Source organism: Vulpes vulpes, chromosome 5, assembly GCF_048418805.1.
Source record: "Vulpes vulpes isolate BD-2025 chromosome 5, VulVul3, whole genome shotgun sequence".
Lineage (NCBI taxonomy): Eukaryota > Metazoa > Chordata > Mammalia > Carnivora > Canidae > Vulpes > Vulpes vulpes.
The window spans coordinates 103,100,374-103,127,203 of NC_132784.1; the positions used below are offsets into that span (position 1 = coordinate 103,100,374).

Sequence of the window (26,830 nt, forward strand, 5' to 3'; positions counted from 1 at the left end):
GGTGAGGGGCACGGTGAGCAGATGCAGCCCCACGAGGATCCCCAGGTAGGCAGAGGTGTGGTGATGCCCCGGGGTGGGGGGAGGGGATAGCAGGTGCAAGCGCTGCTTGACCCGGGTGACCCGAGTGTCACCTGTCGGAGGGAGAGAAGCGAGGAGAGGCCGCGTGCCCTGGGCAGGTGGGCAGTGCTGGCTCAGCCTCTGGGATTGGAAGGCAGCTCCCCCTACTTGTGCACTTGGATCTCCCAGCGCCCCTGCGGACCCCCCCAGACCCCCCCACCACTCCCCCAGGGAAATCCGGCCTGCGAAGCCTGCAGCCCGCTGCCTAGCTCGTGCAAGCCCTCGCTTCCTTGCAGAGGGAGGGCAATAATAGGTATCTCGAGCAGGTTTTAATACGATCTTAAAATAGGGGGAAAGTTTTCTGTTATGACATTGACACAGAGGCGATGATTTTGAGTAATGCAGGATGATGTGGGGATGCTTTAAGTTTAAATAAGAGCTATATAAAGGCTTGTCAGAATGAATTCTAATGTGCCATGAGACACTTTGCATACTCTTAAATATGCAAAATGTCTCTCGGCACCCTCGAATTCATTCTGACAAGCCTTTATATAGCTCTTATTTAAACTCCTACTTTATTTTTAGGGAATAGGTACTCGGAGATACTGTCTGCGTGGAAGCAACAAAGGGCAGTGTTTATTGATTCAGGTCCTCAGTGGGCGGAACAAAAAGAAACGCAATACAAAAGAGCAATCAAAAGTGGAAGCTTGTTTAATATTGCTCTACCATCATCCTGAAAGGCATAATAATTTGAGTTACACATCTGAACTGATTGGAGTTACAGAATCATATCTCCTTTTTGCATTTAACAATATATACAATATAAAATAAATACATTTACACAAATGGACATTTGCGGGAGCACACAGTATGGTACACATCACAAAAATATACAATTGATTGCTTTACAGATGTGAAGCCCATCTACAGCTATAGACATGGTTTTATTATTATTATTATTCTTTTTACTACTGGCTATAATGCAACTCCTGGATTATGATAAGCAGTTTAAATTTTTTTTGTCCTTTTACGATCTTTGCACATAAGACTGCCATAAAATGTTTTCCTAGGCAGGTAAACAGAGACGCTTAAATAATTAAAATACAATCACCAACACCCATTTTCTCTTCTATAAGAAAAATAGCAGTTTTAAATATTTCATATCTTTTATGTTATCATTTAAATGCAAAATAGTGGAATAAATACAACAATCTGATCTGATTGAAACACAAGTGTAACTACAGGTAGTCACACGATCCTATTGCTTTAAATAAGAACAAACCTAAAAGAAGCAAAATAAAAATTTAAAATCATATGGCGAAAACATACACTTTTCTCACTTTCCAAAACTTCACATTAAGTAAATGGTCTTGCTTGAAACTCGAAAAAACTTACCTCGAGCGAGGTTTAATTAAGATGAGCATTTACCCTAAAGCCCGTGCAGTTCTTTTTTTAGATCTACGTTTTAAGTTGTGTTTCCTATTTGTGAGATCCTTGTTCTCGGTAATGCCAAGAGTCACTTAAACTGAAAACTAAAATTTGTACTTGATTCTTTGCACCCATCTCCATCTCAGGTTTTCAGTTGGTTGGCTCTGACTTCTGAAGCCCAAGTACTTTAATGTGATACAGTGAAAACAACGTATATATTGTATATATTTTACTTATATATAGTGTGGTTGGATAGTAGCAACTTAAACCCTGCACAAACTTTCTGGAAAATAATCTTTTTAAATACTTACATATATAAATAATCTTATAGAATCAGCACCTTTTTTTTTTCCCAGGAGTTGTATTTTCTGTTGTTATTTTTAAAGGGATGTGCCAATTTCTGAACTCCTATCACAGCTATAAATTTCAAGTTATTGACCATCTGAATGAATTGCTAATGATGATTTATCTAGAATCACACTACAGTCACTTCTCTACTGAGAAACCACAATCTACGATATAGTCCCATATAGCTAATGATAGATACACAGTATTCCTAGCACGAGGCTGATGAAACATCAACCCAAGGTATTTTGTTTAAAGCACACAAAGTAGCAATAGTTTTGGAAACGTGTCCGCACCAAAAAGTTTTGCAACAACACAGAGCTAGTTAATAACAACATCTGAGAGATGATTGAGTGAAAGCCATATATATACAGCATTTAAAAATTAGACTTATCTATATTCTTGAAATATTCAAAGTTTTATTTCTAAGCTATACATTGGTATTCTATAATAAACCATTAGAGAAATTATTCCTTGTTTTGAAAATATTATTATGATTCTGATGTGTATCTGTTCATAATGAGTACTTGTTTGGAGTTTCAATCTCTTAATTATTATTAGGAAGAACCTTATTACTGGTAAGGAATAGAATATACTACTGTAGTCTCCTGAGGAAGTGTACATCCAATATTGTCTCTAATTCTACCCTGTGTCTAAAAGCACACACCACAAGAATCCAAACACCACAAGAAGAACAAGACAACAGTCTTTGAATGCAACATAAAATTCAGAAAAGCACAGCAAACATGAAACATTGAAAAGCTGAACTACATTTCTTTTGTTTGTTAGGATTACAATTTTAATTACATCTGTGTACATAGAATAAGACTGTTCACATAGTACAGAGAGCAGCTACTAACACTGGTCCATTGGTATAGCATTTGATGGAGGTTACTGTTTATTGGTTATTCAGCGACTGTAGATTTCGGGGGCATCTAATTGATTTCTTCATTAGATTACACCTCTTAACAGTCTGGAACCTGACTGACTTTCTTGCTGTGACAATACTGGTTGAGAAGCACACCTATTGGCTTAGCTCTTGGTAAAAACTGCAGATTAATTTAAACAAACATTCCTAAATGAATAAACTCATAAAGATTAGGTTTTAGAATTTGGTCAGGCGTCTGCTGTCTTTGATGATCTGTTTGTTTGTTTTTGTGGTTTTTTTTTCTCAAATTCTGGCGTTTGCCTTATTGCCTCTTAAATGAATACTGGCTCACAGCTCCTTCGGAGACAAGGTCTGTAACTTTGCAAACAGGCAGTATCTCATTCCTAACCACCATGGCAGCTAGAAATCATATGGCAACTGTGCCTCCCAGGTAGAGAGGCGCACTCCTGATCATTCTACGGATCTGTACTCCATGTGCAGTGCTTTACGTGCGTGACTACTCGGAGTCACTGTAGGTGTAATCTAATCCTTTGTGTTAGTGAACATTTAGGTAAACTGGAGCTCATGTTAAGAAATTGATGTTTGGGACCAGACTGGCACACAACATAAATTGCATCCGTGATAATATGCACCTTCCCTTCAACTATTGCTTGAGTAAGTTAAATTCCCATATTAATAAATGGCTGAAAAGTGGTAAAGCTGGTACAAAAAAATCTCCATTTGTAAGAAGAAACAAAACAATTTTTTTTTAAAAATCTTCCTTCAGGATTCATTTGTCCTTCATTATTGTTCATAAGTGTTCAAAGCCAGCACAAAATCGCAGTATTCTTATTTCTCTTTAGTATTGCATGAATGAATAAAGCTTAAACTATTCCCTGAAAAAGTTACATAGTAGCTAAACTAACAAATACCTGGAAGACTTGAAAAAACAATTAAGGAATCAAATGGCTGTAACTGATCTAGATGGAAAAGCAATGATAAGAAGCAGCCGATGCCACGTTGCTGAAGTTGTCTAATTAGAGGCTGCTCCCGTGAAATCTAATACTGCACTCAAGTCAATTGGTCTGTGTTGCGCTGTACTTTTAGGTACGTTGGTTCTCTCTCGCTTTGATTCCTTAGTCATTGGGGACGTTATGGTTCACAACAAGCTCACTGGTATCCATATTATGGATCTCCATCCTTTGGCAGGGCTGGCTTCCATCTCACTTCGGTTAGAGACCTCTTTTAAAAGTTCAGCAGCAGAAGGAAGGAAGGGAGGGAGGGAGGGGGGAGGGAAAGGAAAGGAAAGGAAAGGAAAGGAAAGGAAGAAGGGAAAGGAAGAAAGGAAAGGAAGGAAGGAAGAAATAAAAGGAAGGAAGGAAGGAAGGAAGGAAGGAAAGAAGGAAGAAAAAGGAAAGGAAGGAAGGACAGACAAGGCAAGGCAAGGCAGGGGACAATTTCCTTACAGCTAGAGAAATGTTCAGTTGAGTAGAAAGGGGAAGGAGGAGGAAAGAGAAGGAGGCGAGGAGGAGGAGGAGGAAGAGGGAAGGAGGGAGTGAAGGAGAAAGGGAAGCAGTAGTGAAGGAAGCCACGAAATGAGGGAGAGGAAGACTCAGGGAGGGAGAAAAGAAAGCAATAAAGCGGACGAGAAAGGAGGGAAGGAAGGCAGAAGGAAGATGAGAAAAGGGAGAAAGAAACGCATCAGGAGGATTCGGAGGAATCTGAAAGCTGCTTCATAGTCTTGCTGCTAAATGATCAGTGCAGTCCGTTGATTTTTGATGTTGGTAACTAAACGCTAAGTTTCTTCGACATCGCTCTTGGGTTTAGTTTTCCCTTTTCCGGCGTGCAGGTTAGGAAGGCCCGGGAAGCCTGTAGTCAGACCTTGGCCTCCAGCATTTCCAAAAAAAGTTTGTGCATGGGGACTTTGCCTTCTAGTTTGATGTTGTAGAAGTGCTGCACCGCCTTGGTGGAGGTCTGCCTCAGGAGCGGCAGCGTCATCAGCATCTTGCCGGCCCTGCGCGGGTCCTCCATGTGCTGGCCCGCCTCGTAATCCTGCAGCGCCTCGTGCAACACATCCTGCAGCTTCTGAACAGCCTCCACGTCCTCTATGTGCATGGAGTCTGCGCGACAAAGCGGGAGACAGAACAGGGTCAGTAAGAACCGAAGCCCACGCGGGGGAACCTCGATATTATTCTTGGGCCTCTCGGGGCTCTCTAAGCCTTGTGATCTGCTCAGAGAATTTTACGATTCCAGAAACCTCTATTTTTTTTTCCTTTTTCTAAATTGCCCTCCAGCAGGTGACTTCCACCATGGATTTCCAACACAGAAGTTACCCCCCCCCCAAAAAAAATCCATTATTTCAAAGTGTGGGTTTTTTTTCTTTTTTTTTTTGTTTTGCTTTGTTTTGTTTTTTTTTCCTCCTAAGATGAAACAATCAGAGACTTTCTTTTATCAGATCACAATCTCTGTTACTTTATTCATTATCTCATTCACCATATTCATTATCCCATTCATGTGTTTATTCACTCAGCCAGCAATTATCGAAGGACGCCTATTAAAAGTATTATTCTGGTTCAGTCTGTTAAGCATCTGCCTTCGGCTCAAGTCATGATCCTGGGGTCCTGGGTTTGAATCCCAGTAAGGCTCCATGCTCAGTGGGGAGCCTGCTTCTCCCTCTCCCTCTGCCATCCCCCCCACCCACCCCTGCTCCTGCTCTCTGGCTCATTCTCTGTCAAATAAATAAATAAATAATCTTAAAAAAAATCTCTCCCCTTTAAAAAAATTTAAAAAATAAAAGCATTATTCTAAGTGGTGTGGAAGTAACATTGTCTAAAACTATGATCTTAAAAATAAATAAAATAAAATAAAATTATGATCTTGCCCTCAGAAAGCTCTTATTTCCCAAAAGGAAAAAAACAAACAAACAAAAAAACAACAACTGATGACCAAGGTTTTAAGAATTCTGTATAAAGAAACCAAATCTAACACTACATTCAGGTGTAGACTATCCAAAAACCACAAAAAATTGCTTATCCTTTCAAGATTTTCAGTGTACTGTTAACAGTTCATTAAAGCATCCTCATCCAGTCTGCTGTACTGAAAAACAAATGAAGTCTTTAGATTAACGAGTTCTGAAATATTTTTCACATTTGTGAAGGTGAACTTTGCCCTTAAGTGACTAATTTAAAAATCTAATTTGATCAAGCAAAGAAAGGGTTAACAGGGTTGCCACAATTATTCTTTTGAGAAATGTGAGATGTGGGGGAAAAAGAAAAGTTACTGCTCTAGCTCTAAAACAGACACTTAATTATATACAAGTTTGAATCATTTAGCACGTTTTATTGATTCTGATGACAGTTTATCTGTTAATTACACATAATGGAGTCTTTGGGGGATTCTTCATGTTTAATAATTCTCCTTCTCTGAGAATGCAGAGCTCTAAGATATATGTAGTTAGCCTAATCTTTCCTATAATTCAAATATCAGGTCACATGTGCAAAAAGAGAGAGGAAATGTAATTTAAAATCAAGTGGCTAAACATATGGTAAAAAAAAAAAAAATTATGGCAACGTAATTAGAAGGCTGACAGCCATAACCAGGAACCTGTTTAAAAGGTTTTTTTGCATTTTGTTGTTTTACATTGTCATTTTGAAATCATTTCAGCATTTTCAGCACATCCTTGGTAAACTGATCACTGTTTACACGAGATAGTTAAGGACACATTTCTCAAAAAGAGTTTTGAGTCACTTGGAATACGACTCTACTCCTGCCTGGTGGAGCCAAGAAGAATTCTTTCAGGTTGTTAAGGTCGACAGTGGTACCCTGGAGCGAAACTCGGGTCATTTCCCAACACAGAAGCTAGCCTGTCCCTGTGGATTGTTTCTCCTCAGGCCTCTCTCCACTCCGGCTCCTTTCAGACGACAATCTCATCCACTTCCTATGTGTCTTCTCATAGCAACAAGCACACGTCATTTCCAAAGATGTCTAAGGACTGGCAATGTTAGGGGAAACCTGTCATGGAGATGACAACGTGCACTGAACTTTTTTTTTTTTTTTTTTCTATTTTTCCTGTTAAATGCTGTCTGAAGGGGAAATGGTAGGCCCAGGCACACACTTATGGTGAGCATCCAGGTTTCAAAAAACTGACCTTGCACATAAGGAAAGGGAGAGAAGATGGACTTACCAAATATCCTGGGCCTCAAAGTATTCAAAGTGGAAAGAGGAATAAGTGGATGGGGAAAGAGGAATTGCATCCTTACAGACAACTTTAAACTACTTTCCCATCAAACCAAAGGAAAAGTGGAATAAATATAATAAATAGACCATATATTAAACACCCGTTTCGGGTAAGGCCTCCGATATGCCCTTTCTGAACACTGCCTCATTTCATCTCCTGGCTGCCAGGAAGTCACCTGGCACCGGCTGCATCAGAGTTATTAGGTTTAACTCAGGTTTCTTTGTATCAAAATATGCTGCTAGAATGCATACCACTTGGCATAGTCATTTTTTAAAAAATGAGTTAAAATGATCTTCTGAGTCTATCTTATTCAAACTTCCATCTTCATAAAGAATCTTCTCTATATTCCTGGGGGTACCTGGGTGGCAGTCGAAGTGTCTGCCTTCAGCTCGGCTCAGGTTATGATCCCAGGGTCCTGGGATCAAGGCCCCATATGGGGCTCTCTGCTCATCAAGGAGCCTGCTTCTCCCTCTGCCTGCTGCTATGCCTACTTGTGCACTCTCTTTCTCTCTGTGTCAAATAAATAACTAAAATCTTAAAAAGAAAAAAAAAGAATCTTCTCTACATTGCTAATGAAGACATTTCCAGATGTATGTAGAACATTCTATTTTATGAGACAGACCAATTATTCGAAATGTCCTCTTCAGATTTTTCCAAGTCTGTCTACAACTTCCAGCCTTTGGTCCTGGTTCTAAATATTGGAAGGATACAGAATTAATGTCCTTCTTCTCCATGGCAGATCTTTAAACGCTTGAAGTGAGCTGCAGAGTCACCTCAGCCCCCACCCCAAGCCTTGCCTTCCCCACTACTCTTGCCCGGCAGGAGATATATTATAGGATGTCCCAGGAAATGAGGCGAGAACAAATAGCAGAGAGATATGCTCACAAACAGCAATTAAGACTTCAAACTATTCTTTAAAGGCTGTGATTTAGCTTGAGAGATTTAAAAATGATTTAATCAAATTACTATGATAATTTAACTTCCCATTTACAGAAAAGATTCTAACTCATTTTAGCTTTACCCATTCTCAGATCTGCTAATACTTTAAATGCAAACTCACTAAATCTGAACTATTTAATTAGACCATGATTCAGCTGGCAGACTGCTGAAGAAAATATTAATCTCCATTAGGGATCCTAGTTCAAGTTCTGGCTCTGTGGCTTTAATCTCTGTTTTGCTCTTTGGGCTACATTTATACATTTATGCCAGGCTCAAGAGAACTGGCATTAATTTATGTAATTATTTAGCTTTGGTTGTTGGAGCTGGTTTCTTTTTCACTTTATATTTTAAAGGAAATGGTCCCAGTATTTGTGCTAATGAAAACCAGTGAAACTTAATAATGGGAATCATAGACTTATGAACTAAGTAGACACAGGGAGCCTATAACATTAAAAAATACTGGGTGAGTGGTTAAAAACAAGGATGTCTGGGCCCAAGCCCAGATTTATTAATCAGAAAATTGTAGCTAGCTCCAAGCCATCATCTGTATTTTTAAAAATCTAGGTGCTTCTATGGCCAAGCCAGGGTTGCAAACAACAAGAGTATTCTATTCCAGAAGAATCCAGACTTCAAAAGATAACCAGTGTTCGCATGAAGCCTATATTGTCACCTACATATTAAATTTCAGCACTTAATAATAAAATAGAACCCTATCATTAAATTCCAATACTTTATTCTGTTAAGTGGGATCCTAAAGGAACTTGTCTAGTTCGGATCATTTATTTTGGGAAGAGAACTAAATATCCTCACACAACTACAGTTGCAAAATTCAGTGAGACTCAGAGCCACTGCAAAATATCTCATTTTTGTATTTTACCTGAAATAAAATATTGCCTTTTTCTGTGATAAATATTTTAACTATTGTGGGCATGGGCATAGCTACTCCTGAATGCCCAAATGTTTGGGAACTGTCTCTAGGACTTGTAGCTCATTCTTGACAATAGTTTCTCAATGGTGCCAAATCTTATTTTGAGGGTGGAACTGACAAAGCACATTCAGAGTCAAGTCTAGCACATAATATAAATCAACACTCAGAGGAACCCAGTGTTGATTTCTTTAGTGTTTATAAATTGCCTACATGAATAGGGGTAATAAGGGGTGAGCCGATGGGACTCTCCAATCACTAAAGGAATGAAATGCAACATGATAGAAAACACAGAGAAGTGAGCAAAAGTCTATTTTCTAGAAGATAATTTGATCTTAAAATTTTTATATACAATATATAAGGAATCTAACAGAGCTATCCTCCTGGCTGCAATTGGCTGGGTACTGAAGAACTGCGAACCAGCTCTTGATTGACATAGATAGTTGACCCTGAATTTCCAAAAATGGTGTCAGTCATAAACTTTAGAAATAGGTAGACTAGGTTCTAGGAAGATGGCAGTGGTAGCAAATTATTTAATCTTTCCAAATCTGCACATAGGAAAAAGAACGACTAGATGGCCAAACTAAAAACTCATAGACAACACTTACAAACAAAACTAAGTGACAAGGTATCCCCAACACACACATGCACACACACGCACACAACAGGACTGTGTGTGTTCCTAGCTCTGTCCACTGAGAAGGCCTAGGAAGGATGGCCAAACCCAGGAATGCAATAATGTGCAATAATTAGATTCCAGGCTTCAGCAAGGAAATAGTTAAGATAAGTATGAAACATCTTATATTAGATTAAAGGGTACTATCTACAACTACTAAGCCATTCAGAAAGATTCCAGAAGACAACCTGAAGAGATTCCCGCTGACTGAAAATGGGACAATTTTATTTTCCAAAAGGATTATAATTGCAATTGACTGAAATCCACTGAATAGGATTGGGTGGCTAACTGGGTGGCTCAGTTGGTAAAGCATCTGACTCTTGATTTCAGCTTAGGCCACAATCTCAGGGTCGAGATCGAGATCCGTGTTGGGTTATGCACTGGGCATAGCACCTGCTTAAGATTCTCCCTCTCCACCTCCCCCCATACCTGCTTCTTGAGCTCTCTCTCTCTCTCTCTCTCTAAAAAACAAAAAAAGAGGAATAAAGAAATCCATTGAATATATTTACATACATTTGATTATAATCCATTTTTAAAAGATAGAACATCAATTCTTTATTTTGAAAACTGGTGAATAAAGGGAAAGAATCAAGTTCCTATATAAATTGCATCATCAATAATCAATAAGAGACATGAAGCATCATTTTATATAAGTATCCAAATGACTGACTATAAAGAAGAGATGAAAAAATCACAGATCATCATTTTGCAACCCCCAGCAATGAATGGATATAGGTAATGAGCATCAACAGTTGCATTCATCCTATAGACACAAAAGGACACTGTGTGACTCCCAATGAACAGCATACCCCATAGAGGTGACACAGGGATTGAAACTCAGTCTCTGGATCCAGTTGTCAATTTGCACAAAATGCAAAGGGCAGAGAAACATGACAAACTGCACCCAGACTATGCAATCTGTAAAGTCCAGACTGTGGGAAGCTGTGCAAGCCAAATGCCCTGATTTCTTCAACAGAGAAATTATGAGAATATGAAAATGAAAGATGAATTTTTAGATTAAAAGAAGGTTACAAACTCCATTAATTTTGTTTTGTTTTGTTTTGGAAACGAGCAAGACTAAACTATCACATCTGAGGATACATATTTAGTAGTAAAGCCATAATGAAACACAAGGAATGGATAAAAACCACAACAGGATAGTGGTTACTTTTGTGGGAAAGGAGGAAGGCTGAGATAGGGATAAGACACATGGTGGGGCTTCTGGGATATCTCACAAATTTTTATTTCCCATCCTTGGTCATGGGAAGGATGCAAAATGGCTCCAAAGATATCCAGGTAGTCCGTTCTGGGAACCTGAATGTCACCTTGTATGGCAAAGTAGACTCTGTAGCTGTAAAGATCTGCTATGGGAGATTATTCTAGGTTATCCAGGAGGGTCTTCAATGAAGTCAAAAGTGTCCTTATGGAAGAGAGGCAAGGAGGAAGGTGGCAATGTTACCACTGAAGTATGATGCTACGCTGCTGCCTTGGAGATAGTGGCAGGTGCCCTAAGTCAAGCAATGCAGGGAATATCACTCTAGAAACTGGAAAAGGCAGGGAAAGAGGTATTCCCTTAGAGTCTCCAGAAGGATAGCTGCCCAGTGTATATCTAGTCTTTAATCTTGTAAAAATGATTATGGACTTCTGATCTCCAGCACAGTAAGAGTATAAATAAGTACTGTTTAAAGTTACCAAGTTGCGGCAATTTGTTGGAGCGGCCTTAGAAAACTAATATATTCATTAAGTTATACATTTAGGGGAGGTTGGTGTGTGTGTGTGTGTGTGTGTGTGTGTGTGTGTGTGTGTGTGTGTTTAATCTATGTTTTATTTCATCTTAAAATTGTGAGAGGCAGAGATGGAGAGAGGGGTAGTGAGAAACTTCCAATGGAAGTTTCACTTCTAGAAAGTAGTGAGTTAAGCAGAATTCTGAGCAAGCTGGTAGAAACACTTGGCAGAAATGCCAAGGAAGCTGTTCACATACCAACTGGGAGGTTGGATCAAAAGACTTCTCGGGACTTTCCTAACGCAGAAAAATTAGAATTCTCATGTTGGAGAAGCAATAACAATTCTTATTTTGTGCTTAACCATGGCGAGAAGAACAGAACTGATTTTACAGCTTCGCATGGAGAGACATGCATTTTTGGGAGAGACCTGCCTTTCTCATTTCTTACCCTGGCTATCAAGCCAGACTCCAACATTTATACTAGCCCCGCAAATCATTCTTCTACTGTATTTATATTAGGTGTTGAACCACAGATCCATAGCTCATAGTTTCTTTCCTCCAGGCTTCCCTCTCATAAATCCCAAATTATTGTTATCATTATTCTGTTTACCCTGCATAATTGGAGTTCCCTATTAAGACTCTTTTATTTCCCTCCAACTACTCAAGTCCCCTCCCTCCTTCCAATATCTAACACTTATCTAGGAGCTTTCTATTCTAACTCCTTGCACAGAAGTGATTGAGACAATTATCCTCAGTAAATGAGTGTTGAAGGGTGCCTGGGTGGCTCAGTTGGTTGAGTGTCTGACTTTTGATTTTGGCTCAGGTCATGATCTCAGGATCCTGAGATAGAGCCCCCACCCCCACCCCATTGGTCTTTGGTCAGTGGAGCTCCCTGCTCAGCAGGGAGTCTGCTTCCTCCTCCTTCTTCTCCCTCTGCCCTTCCACCACTCCTCCTTGCTCTCTTCCCTCCCCCTCCAAACAAAATCTTTTTTTTTATTTATTTTTTAATTTTTATTTATTTATGATAGTCACACAGGGAGAGAGAGAGGCAGAGACACAGGCAGAGGGAGAAGCAGGCTCCATGCACCGGGAGCCCGACGTGGGATTCGATCCCGGGTCTCCAGGATCGCGACCTGGGCCAAAGGCAGGCGCCAAACCGCTGCGCCACCCAGGGATCCCTCCAAACAAAATCTTAAAAAAAAAAGGTGAATGTTGATAGCAACTTGGGTGGTAAATATTTTGGTATTTCCCAATATCATAAATGATCTGCACCATGCTAATGACCTTTTTGCAAGGATTAGTCATTAAGATCTATAAATGAAAATAATGTTATATTATGTCATTCCCTAGAAGTAAAGCAATTATAGAGTATTTATATACTTAATATCCAGTTGGAAGCAGAGACACTTGCAGCAAATATTTCTTACACTTTGTCAACGCATAGTGATCATTTAATATGATAAGAAACATTAAAAACCCAGTTATTTCTTACATAAAAATTTGAGATATCATTATATGCATGAAATAAAACCACCACCTACTTCAATTCAAATATCATCTTAAGCAAAATTAATCTAAACAGTGATGGCAGATTTGAGCAAAAAATAAAGAAAAATAGACTAGGATATGGAAAAATCTCATTTTGATTTCACAGAGAGTATTAATTATGGTTTGATATAGGAAAAAGTTAAATACAAATATCTACCTGCCACAAAAGACCCACCCATATTTATTTTTTATTAAATCCTATAAAGGTAGTAAACATTTTGTCTCCAAATCTTTTTTGTCACTTTGAAGAGTGTTTTGTTTTTTTTAAGATATTTATTTATTTATTTATTTATTTAGACAGAGAGAGAGAGAGAGAGAGAGAGAAAGAGGCAGAGACACAGGCAGAGGGAAAAGCAGGCTCCATGCAGGGAGCTTGATGCAGGACTGGATCCTGGGTCCCCAGGATCACGCACACCCTGGGCTGAGGGCGGCACTAAACCACAAAACCACCCAGGCTGCCCTGAAGAGTGGTTTTATACTACTGTAACTACAAGAAGACAGCAAGATAAAGTGAGTGCAAAATTCTAAACTAAATTAAAAGTACTAATTTAGATTAGCAGATGTAAAATGGCATTGGCTAGTCTTCTGCGTTGATCCTTTTATAGACATGCTATATACTTATTTGTGGAATAGAAATAGCTTATTGTTAGACAGAGACAGAGGGCCCAACCCTCTGCTTTATAGTGGCCACACATCTTATCAGCTTGCTTCAGCTACTGGTAAAAATGCTATTGGATATGTCTCATGTCTACCTCACAGGCACATTGCGGAAATCAAATGAGATTCCCAGCAAAAGCTAAAAAAAAAAAAAAAAAAAAAAAGTCTACAGAAAGATTCTAAAAAAAAAAAAAAAGATTATCTCTTGATCAATATCTAAAACTATGTTTAGAATATCAAACCAGTAAATTTAGCCAAAGTTTCAATACAATTATGGTTGAGGGCCCAGGAGATACTCAGGGACTGAAGAGGTTTTTCCACTTTTCCACTGATTGTTCAGATCCATGAAGATGTTAATATTTCTATGTTACAAATTCAGCAAAAATATACACATCACCACACACAAAATAGATGACCAAACTCACTGCCTTCACTTAAAAGTAATTGACATAAAAATTTTAGGAGATATTGTGTAATTCACTTGCCTCATTTTACAGACAAGAAAACAGTTATGTGATTAAAGCATGCATTCGCAAAGAAAGTGAAATTTGGAATTACAAAGTAAGGGGAATCTCTCTTTTTCGGTAAAAACAAATACATAGACACATAGTACATAAGCAGGTACATAACATATTCATGATACTAATATTTCACTGGGGACTTATTAAGAAAAAAAAAATCTAAAAAGGCTACCGCAAGGGAGTGATAATGAAAAAAGACCAAAAAACACAAGGCCAAACTTCCATGACTAAAGATGGTCCTCATTCCAGTCTCCTACAGTAATCATAAACTTTCTATTCCTTGAAATTGTATCACAATTCTACACACCAAACATTGTCCTCATACTGTCAAGATGTGGTTAATAATTACTCATAGTTTGAAACTGATGACCAAGGTATTACTTGCAGCTTAATATCAACAGATTCTAGAAGTATGGTGTAGAAATAAAAAGAAAAGTCAGCTTTAAGTACATAGCTTCTGTTTATTCTTGAATGGGTTGGGCTCACAGGGCTCCAGGATGGGGATAGGGCCAGCGACACCACTAGGGCTGTGAGTGGCAGCTATGAAGCTGGAGGGTTGTGATCTGAGCAAAAGAGAAAGCCCAGACTACAAGTAATTCTTACTCTTAAGCTGCTTTAGTCTTCCACTGTATAAAAATGAGTATATTTCCTTGGGGCCAGTGATAATAGTTTCAAACAAAGTCTTAAATGTAAGAATCAAAACAAACAAACAAACAAAACAACAACAACAACAACAAAAAAAACAACCAAACTGAGAGAATAGAATCATGTGATCTAATCTTACCCAACCTGCAAGGAGTAATATTTCACTAAACTTTCTAATCAAGACATAAAATTAATTATAGACTCATAAAAGTCTCCAAATGGAAAGAATTCTAGAGATAAGGCTGTAACTTCTTGGTGTACTGATGAGATAACTGGGGCCTAACAATTATAATGCTAAAATTGTGACTTCCGTTTTTCTTTTCAAATTCAATTGCATGGAGATCTATCAGGTAGGCAATAATTGCCTAAGAGATGGATGGAGCTCAAATGTAAGAAAGTACATAGTTTAAGTGAGCCTGAGAGTTTCTTACCTTCAAAAATAATTGAGGCAATTATTTAGGGTTTCCAAATATTTGAATGTGAGAATGACAGTTATCAGTTTATAATATATTGGGGGCTTTTTTTGGCCATTTCCCTCAAGAGAGGGAAAGTACTTCCAGTGGTGTTGCTGGTGCTGTAACCCTGAATTCACATATGCCAGAAACAGAGCTACAAAAATATATGAAAACTATTATCAAGAAGACAATTCCCTGTTTCCTGAGCATAAGCACAATATTTATAGTTATTGAATAGAGACAGATGTTTAAAATAAGCTGAAATTTAGATTAATGAGACATGGGCTGTTAACACCTATAGCCATATAGGGAATGCTAAGAAATCTATAAAAATAACACTAAAATAGGATTTTTTTTTCACAAAAACTCACTTAGGTTCATCTGAAATTTCTAAATACTAAAAGAAAATCCATGACCTTTTTTATGGTATCTTTGAAAACATTTTTCATACTGATGTATTTTTAAACAGTTTAAGAATCACTGGATCTAATGAAGAGTGAATATACCACTTCATTGCTGTCATCCATGTAATGGTCAAAAAATGGAATCAAAAAAAAAAAAATCAAAAAAAAAAAAAAACCAAAAAAACAAAAAATGGAATCAAATAGTATCGTATTGACAGTATGAAAAAAATACATTTTCTGAGTGGTTTATCCCATGCTAAAATGGTGGGAGGCTTTGGGGGTTGGATGCATGAGAGAAGGATCATAGTTATACAACACAAGGAAGGTGGCATAATTTAGATTATCAATACCATCCTTACTCTTTTCTCCTTTATTATGGACTCTGATTCAATTTATCTTGGTATTGAGAAGCTAAAAAAAAAAAAAGTTACAAGCACTTGCAGAGTAACTTCATGACATGGAGAAATTTCCTGAGAGAAATTAATGTGACTCACTACCAGTGTAAGAGAAAAAAGAGAGAAGGCCTGTTAACTATTTCTGGCTTTAAACAAGCAAAGCAAACTAACGAGTTCTTTAAAGACTTCCTAATCACCAGTCATTGCTCTAAAGTAGGTCACTTCCTCCTTCTAACAGCAGAGTCTGTGGGATTCGAATATTTACATATCAAAACATTAATGATTTTACTTCCAAACAACAGACGGAAGTGCTGCTACTAATTAATTCAGGTACTCTAAATTACAATCCATTGCCATAAAGTATACATCTGACACCTAAAATGGTAAGATTTTAGCAATTTTGATAAAATTTTAGCACTGCTCAGCACTCAGGATTAGTTAATAATTTAAAGAAGCAGTATGTAGTATAAAAGATAGAAAACATGCCTGCTGTATTTTAAAAATAACCAGTGCATGTTTTCAGTTGGAATCACTATATGACTACCAAACAGAAATCCTTCCCAAAACCATTGCTGCAAAATTTTTCATCTGATTATGAGAGATGCTATAATGTGATGTCCATGCAAACTAATAATAAATTCTTGGAAATTTTCTCTCCCATCTCCCACTTTGGTCTTCTGGAGAGCCAGACAAGGGGTATCTGAGATGTTTGCATCAACAGTGCCACTTGTCATAAAGAATCCTATGTTACGGTTTCACAGTGGGGGGTAGGAAAAGAGAGGTGAACGAAAGGTGTGGTAAGCAATTAAAAGTGTGCAATGCTAAACTCCATTATGAAGACAAATAGGAAAGTACAACTTCATTGTTGAAAACAATTTCCCTCCTATCAGTCCAAGGATTCATGCATCAATATTGTAGATGAACTGTTAATTACAAAATCAATTAAAAATTATTTCTAAAAACAGTCACGCGTTCCCAGCTCTCATGGGGGCAATTTGGGCAGAAGGGTCTCATCTCACTAGGACCGCGCCAAATCACAAAGTCGTCATCCACAAGTAAGCAAAAGCAATCTGGTTTTTCATTTTTCAGCGCGGCTGAGCCCAGCCTGAGATTGATCGTCACATATGGCCCCAGAAAACAAACTGTCAATACCTTGAATGCTGCAGAATTTGAACAAATAGCCGTCCGCCCATTCAAGCCACTCATTGCATCCCATTTAACAGATTTTATTGACAGTTTCCTTCTTGTAATTAAAGGGAAAACTACTGGCCAGCAACCAAGATAAAGTTCAAAGATAGGGTCAAAACAAAAGCAGATGGAGGGGCACGGTGTGACTGTCAATGGTACATAGCATCAGAGCATGTTATTGACACGCAGGTATCTAAAGATCGGCACGTCATTAAGGAGGGATCTATCCTGAACTATATGCAAATGCTAAAAGAGACTTAAGACCACAATAAAGCATTAGGAGAGGCACAAAGGGAAAAGCAACAAGGCAGCAACGATTTTTTACTTATCAGAGGTTGCTATTTTAGTACATTTCGGTTCAAATGTAATGACTGCTTATCCCATAATTCTTAACCCTTACTGCATAGGTGGTACCTTTCAGAGAAATACTCCAACAGGAGTGGACTTCTAAGGAATTTGAGAATACACGAAAACAGAGTATTCTCTGATACCTCAAATTAAAAACAATACTACATACGTTTTTTTGCTAATTGCAAAATATGCATTTATGGGGATGGGGGGGATGGCTTCTGTGTATCCGTAGCACACACTTATTTTCACTTGTGCCTACAAGACAACGGAGGTAATTTTGTCCTGAGAGTGTCTATTACACTACAAGTTAGGAAACGCACAGGCTGGGGGAAAAGTTTCACCGCTTTCAATAAGTAAATCTAATAAAAATAATTCAAGTGGACTTTTCCTATCCCTAACTCTTCACTAGAAAGCTGTAATGACTGTAATTTTGCTGTCTCGTACGGAATTTACAAGTGGGTTTAGCAAATCCGTGCAGGAGGAGTGGAGGGAAGGGTAAAACTAAAATGTGAAAAAAATGCAACAACGACCATGTCAATATGCCAACCTGAATTAGCAAGAGCTATTGCTTTGAGGGTGACAAATTCTTCTTTCTCCAGCTTCATGCTCTTGTATTTCTTTACCAGCTGCAGGATAGCATTATTTAGGTCAAGAAGGCCTGCTAATTTGGACTGGTCTTCATCCATTATATAATCATCGGCATAGACAAGTTCATCCTCGAATGAAAGAGATCGGTATACGACACCAAGGATCAAAATTTCCATCCAAGCACTCTGCAGAAGGCTCATCTGGTCCGCCAGGGACAGCGTGGAGAAGCCTGCATGGGAAGATGGGCAGATCAAGTTACTTTAAAGCCCTAATTTCATAATGCAACATTAGTTTCATATGGTAGTCGGCTTCTGCATCAGTGCTCGAAATTATGCTGAGCTTTGATCAGATGCTCTTAAATTTTCCCCTGATCACTTTGCGAATGCCAAAGTAAAAGTCACAAACCAGTTCAACTTGTTGGTGTTCTTTTTTTTATATAGGCTTTATGGACACAACTCAGGTGACTATACCAGAAAAGTAGGTTTGTTTGTTTCATTTCAGATGAAAAGAGTATATAGTCTTTTAAATATAACCGATTTCTGGCTGAAGTATTTATAAATGTCTTCAGGAAGTCAGATTTTCATCCGCTTCATCTGTAGAAACTACTACTGATAAACAACATAAAAGTAATAAATAAATAAATAAATACATACATACATACATAAATACATAAATAAACAAATAAATAAATAAGCTCCCAAACAAAGGAAAACAAACAGTGTAGGCTCACACTGTAGAGTGCAATTTGGAAACATTTCTCTGTAATAGTCAGATGCTCAGTGAATAATAAGTACTCGTATACCCAAAGGGCCTTTCTAAGTGAATATTTTGCACCCACTGATATATAATATGAATTCCTCTTAAAATGGTGCTTATTGGTATAAAAGAGAGTAGAATACTTGGCAGCCTGGCCTTTTCACCAAATCAAAAAGCCACAGTTTATTCTTCTTATTAAGATCCAGTTGTCTTAAAAGTTATATATGGAGGCAATAGGGCTCCATGGGTAGGATGTAGGCAGAGCCAGGTCCTCAGTTTAAATATTGGCCCCACTTAGCTACTGCCTCCTTCATCATGAGCAAGACAATTTATTTACACCTCAATTTTTGTCTTGGGAAAATACGAACTAACACCCAGCAAAATGCTAATTTATAATATGCATTCATTAAATGTAGCTGTATTAAATATTATTTTTATCTGAAATAGCTGGGTGACTCTTTCTTCACTAACAATCTGGTCTGAATTCACACATAACACATACACAAGCTTTAAGTTCCTTCTGAGCTTAAGAAAACATGCAAAAAATGAAAAAGAAAATGTGGTTCAACAAGCAAAGAGGAAGTAGTACGATTTAACCTAGGTAGGAGTAAAAATATTTATTTATATCTCAGAGGAACTCGGTCTGGATCCTAAACGGAAGTTTTAGTGAAGATACCTGACGATCAGCCACATACTTTTTCCAAGAGTCCTAGAACATAAACATTTCTTCAATCTTCACTTTGATTTCCAAGGTAACGCCCAGGGATCCCAAGGGTGAGCAACCACCCCTATGGTTATTGAGGACAACGGTACCATGATTTAAGATCCTGCCACCAATAATTCTATTATTGGTGGAGAAAATTTTAATGATGGAGGAGAAAATTTTAATGATGCAACTTATGCATCTATTTTCACTCCTTCTCTAGACCCTACTACCCAAATCATAAATATCCACTGCCGCCCAATCTTCTTAGGCTCCTGCTTATGGTCATTCCTTTCGTCTCATTTTCATTCATATCAAATTGTTCACGTCTCATGTAACATTAGAAACTACTGCACAACCAGGAAAAGGAAATGATTTCCTTCCTTGTTGGTGAACATGGTGGTTTCCCATTTTGCACCATGAACTGAAGTGTTTAATAAAATCATCAAGAGGGATTAGTCCAGCTTTTATTAAAGCGGGGATCTTAAGGCATGCGTAAAAAGCATTTATTTCATTGTTTATCAAGCCATTTACATATTACATGACGCATCTTGTTTTGAATTGGCTGTGTCAATCTTTTTTCTCTTTTTCCATTCCATGCCTTTTTTTTTTTTTTTTTTTTTGTCATTGCATTCCGGGTTTAAATAAATTCCCTGTTAGAATTAGAGATAGAACATTTGGTAACATTTTAAACAGACAGTCCAACGAGAAAAATAGTGATCCAGTCTAAGTAGGTTAGGCTCCATTTGCTTCGGATCTTGAGAATGTTATACTAACGACAAACAAACCAACATTGCTCCTTTTTCTATCCCCATCCCCAAGAAAAAAAAGATGTAGTGCAAATCCAAATATCCTACTCAAGAAAAGAGAACGGTAAGGATTTGTTTTGTAAATGAATTAGATGCAGAAAGACATGAATGATCCTCTAGAAAGTTATGAGCCAAAAGGGATGAGTATTTTCCCTTTGCCTTAGTTTTCTTGTTCCCTTTCATGCTCCCAAGCAGCAGTTTTTCTGCAGCAGCAGATGGACAGAGCATGTAGCCCGGAGCACCTTCCTGTGACAGCCCTATTCTCCCTCCCAGACACTGCTGTTAGTAAATAGATTTACACATTCTCCAATCTCCACACATCTTTCTGCCGAATAATTAAAAGCAGGATGATTAGTTTATTGAGTGGAAGGAGGAACTTTTTTATTGAGGTCCATCCACGATTTTATCAGGGCCAGCACTTTTACGGTTGTCAGGAGGATGCAGGCATCCAATTTTTCTTATCTGCCTGATTAATACAAACGCTGTTTCAGGACGCATTAATTAACAGATACAAATCTACGTTCTCATGGAAGGATCAATACGGAGAAGAAAAGAGGCATCAATGTGAATTTAGTGCTGATGATGGAGAAGGCACGCTATCGACAGTTACGTGGACGGAAACTTTAAAGTTGCACAGGGGCCCTTTTGTCCCTGTGATTTACAAATTAACAATTTTCAGCCATAACAATGTTTCACACATTTCTTTGGGGTTTAATTAAGCAAAAAAACAATAAAATTTCTTTTTTTTTAGGTTGATCCTGCAATTTGTTGGCTCTTTGTCAATGGCTCTGTGTATGTATGTGTGTATCTTTCCTGTAAACCTAACTTTTTCCTTTTACTTCTTAATGAAATAAAAGGAAAAGGGTCAAAAAAATTTCCCTCTCTCTCTCTCTCTCTCTCTCTCTCTCTCTTTGGTCAGGGAGGATGGGGATATAGATATAGCACAAAAGGTTTGACAAGTTTGCTTGCTTGATAGCCTCAAATCTGTTTCAGCTGATTAAAAGAAGTGTAATTTGGCAAAACGATAGGAAAAGGGGACAATCCATGCTTTATGGAATGTAAATAAAAGTCTGGACTTTTATCTCTTCTCGCTCTGGAAATAACTGAATCGCAACACTTTTAACCCTTTCCTACCACACCTCTGCAATCTGGAAGCTGATACAAAGAGCCCTCCTGCCCAAATGCCTGGGTGCCAGTGAAACAGACTTGCTATGAGATTCTTGTGCTCACCTGGTCACCAAGGAAGCTGAATACATAATAGAGCTTACATTTTAATTCCACAAACTTCTTTTACCTGCCCTTAAAAGGTGCTCACTATACTTTACAGACATAACCTACATAAGATAACATTTTTACCAGTGGACCTGAGCAAAAGTACAAAACCTTAATGGCCAAGATCTAAATAAATTGAGTTTAACATATTTACTAAAAAAACACTATTGCCCTATGGGCGTACGTGTGCTTGTGTCCAAATGATAATTATTTGTGTGCACTTTTACCGGGCATTTAGTGGTGTTTTACAGCCATCAGGCTACGAGTGAGAGGTTCTCATCACCTATAACATTTAGCTACCTTTGGAGAGAAACCTCTCTTCCAAGTGAAATAAAATACACTTTGCAGCCGTGTCGCTCGAACTTCATGTTTTGTGCATCCTGGGATCTTAATCTTTGGTGTGTGACAGGTTATAGTTTTAAAGGTTCCGCCGTATTACAGCTTTTTAAAATACACTGATACCACCACACATTTTTTTTTTTTTCCTCCCCAGCTATTGGCCCATTCCATGCATATCGCTGACAACCCTGATCTCTCTTCATCTCTGTCCTGGAGTCAGTGCCATTTAACGTATCTCGGGCATTTTGCTAGCAAAATGACTCTCTACCTTGACCCGCCGTTAAATAGCAGGTTTATCTGCAATCCAGTGTGCTCCAAATAAACCAGATGACAGTTGGGAATAACATCATTTGGAAGGATTGAAAAGCTGCTCAAGAGGCAGGTACCCCTGAAGTCACAGGCTTGAAGAAAGTATGTTTTGTGCCAACCCTCTTGCCTTCTTCCACTAGAAACTTCGGAGGCTGACAGTGGTGCCACGGGCACTTGTCAAGCACTTTTTTTTTTTTTAAGCCTGGCAAACTGATGCACTTTGCAGTCAACTTACAGAAAAGGCTAAGCATTTGAAAGTGTGAAGGGCAAAAAATATCTGACGGCTAGTCTTCAAAAATACACTTTCATTTCAGAAAGCATAAATGTTTATTTCCCGAATGGAGCGTTGCCAGAAAGAGGCTGCAGTGCAGGCATTTGGGTTTAACCCCTGCTGGGCATTTTTTTTTTTTTCTCCTCAGCTGCTTCCTTGAAACACAGCAAGCGTTGTAAATCTTCAGGGTGTCTGTTAATATCAGCTAATCATGGCATTGATTTGCCCGCTCACCGTTTTTGAATTGCAGTTTCTCTCTTCCACAAAAAATTGACAGTTTTCAACAAATAGCATATCATGCTAGAATTGTAATTATGCCATAATGACTCACAGAGAGGGCCAACGAAATTCATTGAGAGAAGCTGGGCGAGCACTGTGGCATAAGCTAGACTCTTCCTCTCCCATACAAATAAACCTAATGTTTCCAGGAACGAGGAGAGAAAAGAATCACCCTGGCACTAAGGTTTGGTCTTAGCTTCCAACGGATCCACAGATGCATAACCCCCTTGTTTGAGGGCAACTTTATTTTTAAGCCAGTTTGCTGTTTTCATGTATGAACAGACATACCATTCGTTGTACGAATCACAAAACACACAGCTCCGGAGTTGTAGTGTGTGTGTATGTATAATATATAAAATTAATATATATCTATAAACATATAAAGATCTATTTTCTATTTTGCTTTTTAGAGCGATGGACTTTATGGGCTGGCACTCATTAGGGGCTACAGTTAAGCAACTACAGATGGTCAAGTGCCAAAGCAGAAGCTGCAATATTCACCCGGTGCTGTCAGAAACATTTCACTGAAAAGTTTTCCCGGGACTCCCTGGTGGCTCAGCCGTTTAGCGTCTGCCTTCGGCCCAGGGCCTTATCCTGGACTTCCAGGATCGAGTCCCACATCAGGCTCCCTGCATGGAGCCTGCTTCTCCCTCTGCCTGTGTCTCTGCCTCTCTCTCTCTCTCATAAATAAATAAAAATCTTTAAAAAAAAGAAAAGTTTTCTCTATAATGGATGATAAATATGATCTATTATGTTAGTACATAAGCATGAGATACAATACCGCCAATATTCGAATCTTTCTTTTAGGCTGATCATAAACCAGATTTCAATAATTCAGACTCAATCTCAATTAGTTTGGGTAAAAGACAAGAATAACTGACAAAATGAGATAGCTCCCCTCCTTCCTGTTTTTTTTTTTTTTTTAGATCTTATTTATTTATTCATGAGAGATACAGAGAGAGACAGAGACATAGGCAGAGGGAGAAGCAGGCTATCTGCGGGGAGCCCGATGTGGGACTCGATCCCAGATCCCCAGGATCATGACCTGAGCTGAAGGCAGACGCTCAACCACTGAGCCACCCAGGTACCCCTAGCTCCCCTTCTTGTAATTTGATCATATTTTAACATTTGTTGATTCCATGATAAATCTGTTTCTTTACCTCTGTTCTTATACTTCAGGTAGGATTCACAGAGCTATTATTTTAAAATAGTGGTTTCATAGGACAAATGGGAAAATCTGAAAGAACTCCAGTTCAAAAATTCTATGTGGCAAACTTGACCACCATCCATAAAACTTAGCAAACAGTCTAGGTAGTGGTGATAAATTAGAGGATAGAATAGAATCATAAAGTCAGCATCTCTGAATCCAAGACAGAATGATCACTGTTAACTGAGTTTACAGGTGCAGTTGGCCACTAACCACTCATTCTGATTATGGGAATAGTCAGATAAATTTTCAATTAGCCCACTCATGGGCACCGAAATTAAAAACATGCCCCCATGGCACTGATGAAAGGCTATCTTTAGTAATCTGTCCTTGTTTCCAAGTCTAGCTTGTTAAAAAAAAAAATTAAAAGTAGAATAGCAGCTAAAAGAAAGATATTCCCAAGTGGCTACTCAGGAAAGCCTCAAAATGATGACAAGAGAGCTTTTTGTTTGCTTCTGTGAGTGTGGGAGGGTGACAACTGCCAACCCGCTTTGAAAGAAGGACTAGATATGGGGCAGGTAAATGTAAAATAAGAATACCGAGGATATCTAGATGAAGTGTATGGTTCCTCCCTGGAAATCCCACTTACCCACCTACTGCTGAATGACTACAGAAGACCTGAAAACATTCCTCTAGCTTTCCCCAAACTCCTTTTTAAAACTTGACCTCAACTTTACTTCTCCCGTCCTTTCATCTAAGCCAAGAAGAAAGAAAAATTGTTGGAAGGCACAGAGAAAGGTACAGGCTGAGCTGCTTTAAAGGAAGGATACCTAATGGTTTTCTTTTCCTACGACTTTTATTTTGTACGAGTTGAAAACAAGAGAGCTCTGCCTGGAAAGTTTCCTTTTTGATGTGACAAAAATTTGTTTGACCATCAAGAAAAAAGGAAGTCAGTGCCATATAATGTAGGACTCCTGTACAAAAAAATCTTATAAAAGGGCATTTTCAGTTTCACTTTGGGATTACATGGACAGGGAGTAGGAAAAAGCTCATTTTGAAGCCACATTTCTGGTTTGAAAGAAAAAGATCCTGTACTCGAATCTGACTGGCTCTATCCAATCACTGCTGGGACTGATCGAGAAATATTACAGGGTGTTAAGGGTCCTGACCAGGAGTCCAAAGAAGATCAATCCAGCCTGCACATCAGATATGCAGGCACTGTCTTCAGGAAATTCTGTGTCCTCATTGAATTTATTCTAATACTTGATTTAAAAATAAAGCCTCCAGGGGATCCCTGGGTGGCTCAGCGGTTTAGCGCCTGCCTTTGGCCCAGGGTGCGATCCTGGAGTCCCGGGATCGAGTCCCACGTCGGGCTCCCTGCATGGAGCCTGCTTCTCTCTCTCTCTCTCTCTCTCTCTCTCTCATAAATAAATAAATCTTCAAAAAAAAAAAATAAAGCCTCCAAAATAAATGCATGCTGACTCTACCTGAACTTTGAGGATCTATAGGCTGACAGACATTTCCAAAGACTTCTAAAAGATCTGTGGGAAATAATTAATGTTGAATACCCCAAAGCTAAGGATTTATTGCCATTGAGTGATATACGAGGGAAGAGGCTAGTATGGGGAGCGGTGACCCAGAGATCTGGAGATCTGGGTTCTAGTTCCACCCACACTACAACCAATAGTGCTCACTTAACCACATTGTGGGTTGAACTATGTCCCTCCAAAAGATGTTATAATCCTAAATCTCAGTACCTGTGAAATGTGACCTTATTTGGAAATAGGGTCTTGGTAGATGGTCAAGTTAAGATGAGGTCATTAGGGGGAGTCCTAATCTGACTGTAGCTTCATTAAAAAGGGGAAAATTTAGACAGATACAGACACAAAGAGAAGGAAAATGATGTGACAGGACACAGAATGCCATTTACAAGGCAAGGGATACTTGGGGCCACCAGAAGCCAAGAGAGAGGCCTGAAACAGATTTTTCCTCACAGCCCTCAGAAGGCACGAACCCTCCCAACACTTTGATCTCAGACTTCTAGCCTTCAGAACTCTGTGACAACGCGATTCTGTTGTAAGCCATCTAGCCTGTGGTACTTTGTTATAGCAGCCCCAGCAAACTAATACAGACCCACAGTTGACACCTCATCTGTCAAATGTGAAATGTAGACTGGACACCTCTGAAGAAGCTTCCAGTTCCAATGCTGTATGATTTGGAGTAACACAGTGAAGCAGTACTGACATGAGTGAGTACGGTGAAGCAGTACTGACATGAGGCACAAGGCTGTGTGGGTAATGGTGAGCAACTCAGATAAAGATCTCTGGGCTGGGAGTTAGTGGACCTAGCATGGGGTGCCACCTCTCCCGCCAAGCAACCATGTAACGCTGAAGAATGAGTTAACTTCTCTGGTTCCTACTTTTTCATCTGTAAAATGAGAAAATGGAAAAAAGGTTCCAGAGGGTTTGGGACAGCCCTACATTGTTCAGTTTCCAGTGGTTTCATTATAACAAAATTCAAATCAATTAATATTCAGGGCATCTATGGCAAGTGAAGCACCATGCTCAGACCCATTAGGATATACAAGATGAGTATAATATAATCCCTACCCTCTAAGATGTTACAGCACAGTAAAAATAAATCAGATTACAATGAGGAAAAGATGGTAGGTACCATAAGGAATGATCAAAGTATACGTACAGGTAAAGGAGGAAAGATCAGTGTCGGGTTGCACACATCCTCCTAAATGTGTCCGTCACTTCTCTCCTCCCTGCCTCCCCACAGTTTTGGTTCAGACCTCCATCATCTCTTTTGGGATAAAGGGATACTAAAATCCTTATATCTGGTATTTCCTTCTTCCATCTTACCTGTGGTTCTTTTAAATATTCTTTTAAATATTTTATGTTAAATATTTTATATTAAATATTTAAAAGCATTCTTTTAAATATGAACTCTGACTATGCCACCCAGTGACCAAAATGCTCTCTTGCCTTCT

At 38.7% G+C, this 26,830-nt stretch overlaps 1 protein-coding gene across 50 annotated transcripts in view; it reads right to left on the reverse strand.

Moving 5' to 3' along the window:
* Positions 1–750: 750 nt before the first annotated feature.
* Positions 751–26,830, reverse strand: part of ESRRG (estrogen related receptor gamma) — a 617,890-nt gene continuing 591,810 nt past the window's right edge. For all 50 annotated transcript variants that reach the window (XM_072759533.1, XM_072759528.1, XM_072759516.1 and 47 more), the window contains 2 exons: positions 17,910–18,179; positions 751–4,818 (listed from right to left, as the gene is read on the reverse strand). In XM_072759533.1, the coding sequence (XP_072615634.1) occupies positions 4,574–4,818; positions 17,910–18,179 (515 nt within the window). In that variant the 3' untranslated portion in view covers positions 751–4,573. The remainder of the gene's footprint in view (positions 4,819–17,909; positions 18,180–26,830) is intronic.